The following is a 12,327-nucleotide window of genomic DNA, read 5'->3' as shown; positions in this document are numbered from 1 at the left end:
TGTGCCACGACTCTGTGCGGCGATTGGTTGACGCGCCGGGCTTTCCCGTCATATAACTGGAGTTGCACCGGTTTGGAGGGATAAAATAAAACACAGAAAAACAGAGGAAGGAGAAAAAGAAAGACGAGATCAAGTCGGCCGTAATTGTTGGATCCGCGACTCGACTAACAGGTAAGGATGCGATGACTGTACTATCCACTGGCCGTGAATAAAATCAAATTTTATAACTTAAATAATGTATACCTCTCGGTTTACTTGGATTTCTACTATAGCATCGTATACCTCTGTTAATTTACCTGGCAAAAAGCTTGAAAACCTATCCGTTTTTAAACACGCCTATCCAAATCAGGGTCGCATGGAAGCTTGAGCCATTCTCTACAAGCATCGGGCGCAAGGCAGGAACAATCACTGGACGGGGCGGCACAGCCAGTCCAAAACTTGGCAAATTCTCCAGAACAGCTCTTCGGTTGTGTTCTCTGCGCAACTAATTACATTTATCGTTAAACTCCTTTCTTGAATCTTATTTTAAGCGCAAATGAAAGCATTAAAAGCGGCACAAAAACATTAATTTCTGTGTATCTGTTCTGTAAATTCGATTATTTCAGTAGCCGTCGTAATGCAACCTGACAGATACGAGACAGTTTTTTTTTTTTCGTTTAACAAAATTAATTGTTACTGTATGTAAGCACTTTAGTTTCCATTCATGATAATATGATAATTCTATTCGGGGTCAAGGGGGCTCATTATACTCCAGCAGATCCAGGGGTAGCGCGTAGAACCAGGACAGGACACCAGTGCGTCGCCTGGCCACTCTGTCAGTCATACGGGCCAATGTAGAGTCGCTATAGTTAACCAAGGTGTCCGGCTTCAGCAGGGTCATTTAGCTATAACCCAAGTTAGGGTTTACATGTCACTCCACTTCTCAGCCCGGCGAAAGCGGAGTACATTTATAGCGTCATGCAATGTACTAAAAATACAAGGTTTTCATGCAGTTTTTTCCATTAAATATTTTTAGCCAGATTCGAGAACAAAGACAGGGACACATTGGTGCCCCTGAAGCAGAGGGGGAACACTCATTTGACATCAATTTATGGGTTTTTGTTTTAAAGCACCATCTCTGTGTTTTATTAACATCTCTAAACATCTCATTACTGATACAATTTGTTTGGTTAGATAAGTAGATTGTGTATGAAAACAGTAATGGTTCATAATAAAGTTCTCTTTTGGCCATTTTTTAATATTAAAAATCGGAAAGGCAGGCACGGTGGTACAGTGGTGGCGCTGCTGCCTCGCAGTAAGGAGAACAAGTTTCGCCGTTCAGGGTCCTACCCGTGTGGAGTTTGAATGATCGCCCCGTATGGTGACCCGAGTTACCTCCCGCTGTCCAAAGACATACACTGACACTGAACTGGCCATGCTGTGTGTCTGGTGTGTGGCGTCATATCCGGGGTCTGTTCCTGCCATGCACCCTATGCTAGCTGGGATGGGCTACCACCCTAACCACCCTGGTCTGGATGAAGCAGTTTAGTAAATGACATGACATGAAGTGGTAAACAGGCAGCAGAGTGTCCCATCAGTCGTGACTTGTGCAAAGCACAATGGCAACTCTAAACTGAGCCACTGCATGCACACGTGTGCCCCGGGATAGGCTGGCACCCTGTACATGGGCACTTTCTGTCTTACTTTTATTGTCTGCATAAATTTTCTGAACCCTTAAAAGCTCCAAAAAAATAGGAGGGGTGCCACAAGAACTCAGGCTGTGTTATCACTCATCTTACATTAATGTCTTTAGGATGTAGGAAGAGAATAAAGCCCCCATGAAAACCTACAAGAACAATGGGTGGACTAGGAATTAAAACAAGATGTTTGCAGCTGGGAGGCCACCCCTCAGTCTTTACCGATTTGGCTGTGTGTTGCCTGCATTATTTAGTGCCAGTCTTGAACATTTCTTTGTTAATCTGTGCCCTTTATGGGATTTCTAGGGTGCAATGAACTGCGACGATAGCCTGCACATCATCTCTCCTTTGAGAGACAGCGTCCCCTTGTCCAAGTTAGCCAAGACCAGAGTGTTCCTCAAGCTGGACAACTCCCAGCCGACGGGCTCATTCAAGATTCGGGGCATTGGGCACCTGTGCAAGACCGTGAGTAACCAATCCTGAAAAGAAGGTCAACATCATATTAGCATTAGCAGCTGGGCACTCAGTGATGTCTATGCCATGGGGGTGTGTGTGTGTGCGAGAAGGGCACATTCAAAAAGGGATTTGATTACTGCATGAGGAGGTGTAGGGATGCCACACCTGTCTGCCATACTTTTTGGGTCATTCAGAATTAGATACAGGAGGAATGGGGGTACCATGTCTGCGGGCTTGGAGTGTTGAGGCTGGCACTAGACGCTAAGGGTCAAGAGTGGACATTCACATTTTGGGAACGTCTCTTTGGCTCAAAGGAGGTTGGCATGGAGACCACCAAGTCTGCCAGTGCTGAAAGGGCCTTGTCTATTCCTGTATGGCCCCTTTATTGCAGTGACAGGCAGACAGTGTTCAGAACAAATTAACAATGACTAAAATGTTCTCTCTGTTTTTGTGTGTCTTGGCAGTGGGCGATGAGAGGATGCAAACACTTTGTGTGCTCATCAGGTAAGTAAACAACTTGTGCCTTTGGGCTGCTTAGATTCTCGTTGTCCGAGACGAAACCCTCATAGACACACTTAAAAACCTAAGGGAGATAGAGATAGACGGTACAGACTCATACTCATGGGCAAACCCCTTATATATATAAAACTGTGCGATACAGCAAATCCACATGAGGCACTCTTACAATCTTTTAAAGATATATTAACAAAAGCAGGAGGTATACAAACTATGCTGCACACTCTGATTGATGTATGAACACTCTTTAGACCCAGATATAGTGGTACCTCTGGTCACGACTGTAATTTGTTCCAAAATTCTGGTCACAACCCCAATGTAATTTCCCCATAAGATTGTACGTAAATAAAATTAATCCATTCCAGACCATACAAACTGTATGTAAATATATATATATATTTTTTTTTTTAAGCACTAGTTAATTATATCGTAGAATGCATGGTGTAATAGTAAATTAAATGTAAAAACATTGAACAACAGAGAAAACTAACATTGTAAGAATTCGTGCATGACTCTTACGAACCGCTCGCTGTAAACACTTAAAGAGTTTTAAGCACAAGGGAAAAAAAATGAAATGCTACTTCTCTTATGAAACCTTTCAAACCGTCCTCTACTGGTTTTGAATTCCTCAGCTTTGCCACCCGAAGAAGGATTTTTTTTTTTCTTTTCCCCCAGCAAATTGCCATGAACCTTCCTGGCTTTCTTGCATGTGATCACCTCACTTACGCTGTCCCCTACAAGGTACTTCTCGTTCAGCCACACTAGCAGCAGTTTTTCCAACACTTGAGGGCTCTTCTTGGTTAACATTATAACATCAGCTGCTTCATTAGGCCCTGAATACGCAAACAAAACAAAATGGGAAACGGAGAATGGGAAATCATAGGCGTGAAAGAAATGGGGGTAGGGAAAATGGCTGCCATGAATTTATTTGCCATCAGAGCGTGTGGTCATGAACAGATGCTAAATTTTGTCATACTTTGGTTGTAACCCAATTTCTACGTGTTTCCGAAACGTTTGTGACCAGAGGTTCTACTGTGTGTGTGTGTGTATGTATATTTATTTTTATATATATATATATATATATATATATATATATATATATATATATATATAATAGGCAAGGTATGTACATCACCTGTATAAATTCACACAGAGAAATGCCGTTACAATCCTCTAAAGATACACCAACAAATCTGGCATAGGCGGCATAATGATATGTATGGTATATGTCATAAGTTGTACCTTAGAAGTTTGATTTTTTTTTTTATTAGTAATTTCCATGCCGTCCAAACTTTTATGGAAATCGGTTGTGTAGTCGCATCTACAAAAAAATCATTGATACACACATGTATATCACCTCTTACCTTCTACACTAACTCAAGTTTGTGTGTCCCACCCCTGCATTTGAAATCGGTGCCCTGGTATATGTGATTTCGTAAGGAAATATTTTCTAAATTGAGACCTGGTGACTGATTGATGTTCTTGCTCTTCAGCCAATAGTTTGACAACGAGACGTGCAGAGGTCTTTCTTTAAGTTTGCAATGTTTTGGTGTAATTTATGGGCTTATCTGTGCCCACCAGAGTATTTGTGACATTTCTCTTATAGCACCTTTTGTCTCACCTCAAATTGCAATAGGTGAGCTTCACAGACTCGGACAGACAGAGTCACCCCGAGCAGCACATGGCGACGGCTTCATGTACCAAACTAACACAAAAGTCATAAAGGTCACAGTCCCTCAGTGGCCCCTGGATGTGTTAACGCAGCCAAAACAGGAGGCCACAAACCCACCACTGATGCACTGAACATGCCTGGTCCTCCCGTAATTCAAATTGTGGGGGTGTCATGGAGATGTGATTACTTTCGGGTCGATAAATCACAGACAGAGCGACTTGCCAATTCTGGCCTTGTTCTATTAAAGATCAAAATGCATAACTTGCAGTGTTGGGAGTCCGTCTGCGTCCAGCCTCACCTCTTTGGCATTTCTTCACAGGAGGCAATGCCGGGTTGGCAGCAGCATACTCTGCGAGGAAACTGGGGATACCGGCAACCATCCTCGTTCCCACCAGCACTCCATCCTTCACCGTTCAACGCCTGAGAGACGAGGGAGCCACGGTTTCTGTGGTGGGAGAGGTGAGTCCTACCTGTTTACTGTCCGTCAAGTCCTTAGTGGTGTCGACGCTCAGGTGCTATCCCCCCAAGAGGTGGCATAAACCCATCAACCTGTAAGAAGTTTAGCTTGATGCTGGCACTGCTTTTCTTTTTGAGTTTTGGTGTCATCAAAAGAGTTGCATTTTCACTTCTGCCATTGAGGCCACACAACAGAAAGGCTTGTTTCTAAATTCTGCTTTTCAAATTCACCCCTCATCACGATCCAAATCAATTGTAATTTAGATCTTTAAAATGACCCGTATGGTGGGGCTAGGTAAATCAGACGTGGGCACAAGGGAGCAGTTCTACCGATACCCTGGTCTTATCGGCATCACCACCAGTTTCAATCCACTTCTTCATCATGGCGAGCTACACCAGACCAGGTCATCAGGCTTCCCCAGCAACATCTTCCAGCTCCTCCTGGGGAATTCCCACACACTCCCATGGTTTTCCAAGCTTTATTAAACCATTCAAATAGAAGAGAAGGGGAACTGATCGATTGGCGAAGAGTATGAGGAAAGAAACTTCAAACTGTAAATGATCATCCATAAAGTTCCCATTAAAGAGGAGAAGCAAAACACCCAGGACACAGATACTGGGAATGCAGTAGTGGAGCCAGGCCTGGAATTGGTGCGTACCAGCAAGCACCCAGTCGCTGGGTTAACCCATCTAGCTAAGTAAGTGGCACAGAGCAGCAGGGTGATGGTTGAGGTACGAGTGTAATGGCCGTTGCCTTATAGTCATATCACAATATTAATACATACTGTAGAAACATACCTGTGTACAACTCAAATTAAATTAGGAGCTCCCATTATGTAACTGCTCTGTAACTTCATGACTGTCATGTTGTTTTCACAAACCAAACCGTTTCCACAATTTAATCTAAAGGTCATGGAAGGCCAATGGCTATCCGGACAATGTTATGCAGAGAGGCAGGAAACAACCTTGGATGGCTCCTCAAATAGACTTTCTCCAAACGAGTTACATCATCTACAGCGTCATGAGCAGAATATAGAATAACAAAGTGAATAGCAGCAGGATGTACAGTCTGTCGATGATGGGGGAAGACTGGGATGGTGTGGAATAGCCAGAAGACGAACGCCAATCTAGAGCTAAATGATGTCCTCGCTGGCTTTATTCTGAGTGAAGGGTGAGCTCACTAGCGCCCCAAGTGGCCATAATGTACAAAATGTTATGGAGGTCAGAGGGGAACAGCTTGGCTCATTTGCCTGCATACCTCACCAGGGTCAAAGCTCACCGGCCACATCTCAAATAGAAGCACTGCACTATGATTCGAGGGGATAAACTAAAATGTCACCCAAAAATAAATCCGATTAGTCTGAAACTTGAACATGAACTGATAGAAACAAGTGCCAACGGTCTAATTTACATTTATGGGCGCAGAGTTACGGACGTAAAAAAAAAGACAGGGAGTTACCAAAAATATTATTTGGACTTGATGGTCCACATTGTCGATCAGATAAAGGCGCTTACCTGATAAGCCTGCACTCTTGTGTGGTGGTCTTAATAGACATGCAGGAACAGACGCTCCACGGGATCTAGAATGAGAAGTACATCAACCAGATGAATCAGAGCAGGTCTGCATTTGTGGTTCACTTTCTTAATTGTTCACAGATCCTGGATGAGACTATTGAGCATGCCATGAGAATGGCGGAGAACAACCCCGGCTGGGTGTACATCCCACCTTTTGATGACCCTCTCATCTGGTGAGTGCCTACGCACGTTGTTTTGTTTTCAGTGGGGTAAGATATGGCTGTTAGAAAACACCACCACACCAGGCAGCCCATCTAAACACACCAGTTAATAAAGCACTGCCAATTGCTTAGCCTCTCCCCCGTGTCCATGTGCGTTTCCTGCCAATGTCCAAAAAGTCATGCAGGGTAGGTGAACTGGGGATGTTAAATTGGCATTAGTGTGTGCTTGCTGTGTGTTTGCGTTTGCTCTGCGATGAACTGGTACCCAGTCCAGGGTTGGTTCCTGCTTTGTGCCCTGTGCTAGCTGGGATAGGTTCAGCCAGAAAATAACGTGACACTTTACAAAGATATCATAGGTATGTCATAGAGTGTCTTTATTTCTCAAACAGGGACTTCTGTAATCCTTTACTATAGATTTTTCACTTGTATAGTGTGTGGGGGCAGCATGGTGGCGCAGTGGGTGGCGCTGCTGCCTCGCAGTAAGGAGACCCATCTGGGTTCGCTTCCCGGGTCCTCCCTGCTTGGAGTTTGCATGTTCTCCCTGTGTCTGCGTGGGTTTATTCCCACAGTCCAAAGACATGCAGGTCAGGTGCATTGGTGATTCTACATTGTCCCCAGTGTGTGTGTGTGTGTGTGTGTGTGTGTGTGGTGGGCTGGCGCCCTGCCAGGGATTGGTTCCTACCTTGTGTCCTGTGTTGTCCGGGGTTGGCTCCAGCAGCCCCTGTGACCCTGTAGTTAGGATATAGCAGGTTGGATGATGGATGGATGGATAGTGCAGGGGTTGCCAACTCCGGTCCTGGAGGACCACCATGGCTGCAGGTTTTCATTCTAACCCTTTTTTTAATGAGTGGCCTGTTTTTGCTGCTAATTAACTGATTTTAATTGATTTGAAGACTCAGACCGCTTCACTGTTTAGTTTTCTTTAATTAGCAGCCAAACAATAATGAGATACAAAATAAGCCAAAACAACTGGTGTCCATCATACAACATCTGAAAATAAAGAAAGATGAAGGTCTCAGGAATGTTGATCTCTTAGAAAGCGAGATCTTAAGAGAAAATCAAGAATTTCAGGAATGTCTGCTAATGCAGCACGAGAGCAGCAACACACCATGGAATTAAAGAACGAGTTTATTTAACAACAAGAACTGGTACCTCATTAAGCAGCTGGTTGGAGTGAAACTGGTTGGAGTTTGAGGCCCAGAGTTGGGTGGTCTTCTGTTGGCTCACTCACTTTACATTTCATTTCTCTTTTGGTGCCATTTAAGGAAAGAAATGAAGCAATTCAGAGGAACGATGAAGAAACTCAGGGGAACAAATCTTATAAAGCAAGTGAATTAAAATGAATTCACAAGAAGTTAATTAACAGTACAAACAGGGCAAAAAAAAGGGTTAGAATGAAAACCTGCAGCCACAGTCGTCCTCCAGGACCGGAGTTGGCGAACCCTGGTATAGTGCATGTGCAGAAAAAACACAGTGCATAAAATTATCAAAAAATATGAGATCCCTTACATAGACAACTAAGTAAATACAAAGACTTTTACTCCAGATCTCCTATATAGCACCTTTCATATCTTCTGTACTAATCCAACTTAGAATAATTTATCGACACATACCGTTAATCGATGGATTACACAAGGGAGCCCTGCTGAAAATGTCTGCCAAATTCACAAACAGAAAAGGCTGGGGTTTACATTTTTCTTAATTTTGTTCTTCCTCTTCTGATTTAAAAAGGGAAGGCCACACCACAATTGTCAAAGAACTGAAGGAATTGATGGAGGCCAAGCCAGGGGCCATCATCCTGTCCGTGGGAGGCGGCGGCATGCTCTGCGGGGTCGTGCAGGGCTTAAGAGAAGTCGGCTGGCATGAGGTGCCCATCATCGCCATGGAAACAAAGGGTGCCCACAGCCTCAACGCAGCCGTGCAGGCCGGAGAACTCGTCACTCTTCCCGAGATCACCAGGTAAGTTCAAGCGAGTCACCAAACCCTCGTTCAACTCATCCTAAAGTCCACCTTGTTATCAGGCACTTTGCCGCTCGCAGGCGGTCAACATGGGCAGTTCAGCGTTTAGCAATGCCACTCGCATGTGTTGACAAATCCGCTGAGTACACAGAGTCATCGAGCTTGGCAGATAAACTTGGGACCGTAATGTTTTGAGTCGTTTTTGAAACTCACTGTCAGGAGCTGGAAAAGATGGCTGAAGTGACGATGAGCCTTCGCTAAGCCTGGCAATGTGTAGCACATACAGACTGTGCCTTGTAAGCCAGTTGGCCTTGACTTATGACAGTCTGAACACCCTTTCAGGCTCAAAGAGCATTTTGTGATAAATGAAAAACCTACACATCATGACATATGAAATGTATTCACTAGAGCAACAAAGTCTGGCTTTTCTCATATTTGAATGACTGTGCGCTGCGTCTCCATGATGTTTCAGATGGGGTCTGATCGCTGGCTGAAGTGTCTTTCTCCATTCTCTGTCATTTTATGAATTATTATTGGACATGTTTTTGTTGTTTTCTTACTTAGTATTAATGTGTCACATGTATATATGTCTGCAGTGGGCTGGTGCTCTGCCCAGGGTTTGTTTCCTGCCTTGTGCCCTGTGTTGGCTGGGATTCGCTCCAGCAGACCCCTGTGACCCTGTAGTTAGGATATCGCAGGTTGGATAATGGATGGATGGGTGGATGATTTTACTCCCACCTAAAGAGCACTGTTTTTATCATGCATTATTTATTTATATATTAAAGACGACGTGCACATTGTTTGGAATAATTGTTGGTTGAATAAAAGCCCAATTGCACTTTGCACTTTTCTCAGTTCAAGACTATCAACAGTTCTGGGGTCAAAAACTCAAAATGGCAGCTGTGGCTACAATGGACTATCATTCTCATCAACCAAAATGTACACAATTTAAGGTTTACGACTTCCTTGCTACGATGTTCTGCTAAAGATTCTTGTCTCGCTCACCTGGGTTGTGTTTATAAAGTCTTGCCAGTTTTAGCCTTGGCACTTTCATTTTTACATTTCATCGCCTGATTCTGTCTCTATTCAAAATGACTGCTGCTTGCTCTGTGCAGTCAGGACATTTGGACTTTCTGGTATTGTGGATTTCTGTGTTTCCTTTTTTAGGTAATCTCTTTTGTCTCATTTTTGCCTGCCTTACCCTTTCTTGATTACTTAAATGAATTCTTCATATAAAGAAGATGTGTTAGCTTTTACACTTTAGGTCACTGGTTTATGGTCACTCTTTTACCTAAAGGACATGCTTGAGTATTATGAATTTGAAAAGCTGGCCCTGAACCCTGTTTTAGGCTTGTGCACACCAGAAAGTCTGCTATTAGAGGTTGCTGCTAGGCTGCTTGGGGTGAGGCCTGATCTTTAGGACCAGACCTAGCAATGTCCTGGTCTTGTGTTTGTTATTGTGAGGCCTGCTCACCCTTTTTTGCTTCTTTTTGTGTTGCTGAATCACAACATTGTGTTCATGGCTTCCCATTTTGATCTTGATGCCTGCTTTCTCCTACAGCGTTGCCAAGACCCTGGGAGCTAAACGGGTGGGTGCACAGACACTTAAAGTGGCTAAGGAGCACCCAGTTTTTTCTGAGGTGGTGACAGATCAGGATGCTGTGATGGCCATTGAACGGTTTGTTGGTAAGTGTCAAGTAAAATGGGTGCCAAATTGCTTGGCAATTAACAGTAGCTTTCATTACCCAAACCCCCCCGGCTGAATTTGTGTTTCTGAGCTTTGTTGATTGGTTGGTTCAAGTTCTTGTAAAACCAAGACTTTCATGTCATCTTATCATTCTTTCTCATTCATTCCACAGATGACGAGAAGATTTTAGTGGAACCAGCATGTGGCGCTGCGCTGGCAGCCGTCTACAATAATGTGGTCCATAAGCTGCAGGAAGAAGGCAAGCTTAGTCGGGACCTTTCATCTGTCGTCATTGTGGTGTGTGGGGGCAACAACATCACCCTGGGTCAACTGCAGAGACTGAAGGAGCAGCTGGGACTTCCTAACACCATTGCCGCCTAACTCACAAAACGGACACTGTGTGTGGCCATAGCGGAAAGAATTCAGGAGAACCAAATCTACAATTACAATTCACACCAAATACAAGATGAGGGGTAAAAACTAACAAAGAAACTTAGTGACACAAGGAAACTGTGAGGCGCCATAGTGGCCGAGGTTTGTTAAAATAAATGCTGAAATTCAGAGTCCTGAGGAAAATACGGCAAGACACAATATCATCATGCACTCCGCAGAGGACAACAGGGTGTTCAAGAACTGCTGAATTCCACTCAAACAGGAAGCACACACAAATATTTTTAAACAATCAATTTACCCGTTTTCCTTTTCGGATGAATATCAACATGTAACACACATACAGTACAACCTTAAAAGTTCTGTAAGCAAATCTATTTGACCAAGAATTAAGCAAAAACTTGAACTAACAGATAAAAACTACATAAATTTTAAAATATGAATGCAAAAGAGAAATTGGCCTCTACCTACTTCCTTTGCTTCTTCAAAAGAGATTCCTGTCATTTTGGAGACTGCCCCAAGGTAGAACATTTGTAATATAGAAAAATAACACATCGCAAGGAGAACATGATGTCTGTAGTGCATGACAGTTAGTCGATTCATTGAGAGATAGTACTAACTTTACTATTTTAACCCATTAGCTTTAGTCGTTCAGTTCAGTTTCAAATTGTGTTGCTTTTCTCTGTTTTTTGTTTTTAGTTTAGCGGATGTGGGGTTTGCTGAAGTAATGTAGACATTTAAACCTTCTGTAAAGGCCCTACCCCACCAGGGAAGGTCCAAATGGCGAGCATTCTCTTTATACGTTTATCTGGCTCATTGGGACGGACCATCAGCACTACACTTCTATGCAAAGATATAACTAAAATAAATGACAAATCTCAATGTACTTAAACCCATCTTGCAATCGTGAGGTGGATTATACATCAATTTCTAGATAAAAAATAAAAAAACAGCAAGCAACCTTGTTATAATTTCACAGGTGGTAAGAATTCATTATGCGGAGACTGTACCACAAGAACCACATTCCAAGCTGCCCACATCATTCCGAAAGTCTTCCGTCAATTCTTTGTGGTAATCCCCTACTCAAGTAGGACCCAAGATACCTAAAATTTCAAATCCGACCAATTCAAATTTTTAATTTACAAAATGTACTCGAAATTGCCTGCTGTTTTATTTTTATGTATTTAAAAAAAAATGACATGTTCAACTGAGTGAAGCCTACTTTCTTAGCTTGGTGATAAAGGGAAATGTGCTCTTGACGAAGGTCACCATTACAAATGGCCACTGACCTTGCAAACACAGTGGTGTCTCCTGGCCAGTCGACTGGAGTTTGACTTATTTGTTCTTCGTGTGTATATAAAGTTTTGTAAAGTAGCCTGTTAATTTATAGCTGTCGGCAAATTAAATGTTGATCTTCATGTTATTATGTTAAAGTTGTTCCTCTGAAGTTTAAAATACTTTGTTATTAAAAGATAAATAAAAAGTACACTTTTTTTCTCTAGGTCTGTCATGATTGTGGGTTTCCTTACTATGTGATTCATTTTTGACCATTTCTACGCGTGTTTATTTTGTCAATCGGACTTTGCATTATGTTTATCATTACTTTAGTCTTCTCTTCCCGATGACTGATTTTCATGACCCTTGTTGTCATGTTTCATAAGAACATAAGAAATCTGACAAGATGAGACCATTCGGTCCACCAAGCCCGTTTCTTTTGCTCACAGCTAACTGAAATGCTATTTTTGCCCATCAAGCATCACTCAAAGTGACAAAGTGAGA

At 42.9% G+C, this 12,327-nt stretch overlaps 1 protein-coding gene across 1 annotated transcript; it reads left to right on the top strand.

Moving 5' to 3' along the window:
- The first annotated feature begins 71 nt into the window (after positions 1 to 71).
- LOC120541038 (L-serine dehydratase/L-threonine deaminase-like) lies at positions 72 to 12,049 on the top strand. The gene is made up of 8 exons (XM_039772297.1): positions 72 to 171; positions 1,983 to 2,141; positions 2,597 to 2,636; positions 4,640 to 4,779; positions 6,433 to 6,524; positions 8,244 to 8,471; positions 10,033 to 10,157; positions 10,331 to 12,049. Exons 2-8 carry the CDS (start codon positions 1,989 to 1,991, stop codon positions 10,537 to 10,539), a joined length of 987 nt encoding a protein of 328 aa, XP_039628231.1. The 5' UTR covers positions 72 to 171; positions 1,983 to 1,988; the 3' UTR covers positions 10,540 to 12,049.
- The last annotated feature ends 278 nt before the right edge of the window (positions 12,050 to 12,327 follow it).

Source organism: Polypterus senegalus, chromosome 12 (genome assembly GCF_016835505.1).
Source record: "Polypterus senegalus isolate Bchr_013 chromosome 12, ASM1683550v1, whole genome shotgun sequence".
Classification (NCBI taxonomy): Eukaryota; Metazoa; Chordata; class Cladistia; order Polypteriformes; family Polypteridae; genus Polypterus; species Polypterus senegalus.
The sequence above is the reverse complement of the archived record's forward strand: the minus strand, read 5'-3'. Positions and strand labels throughout refer to the sequence as shown.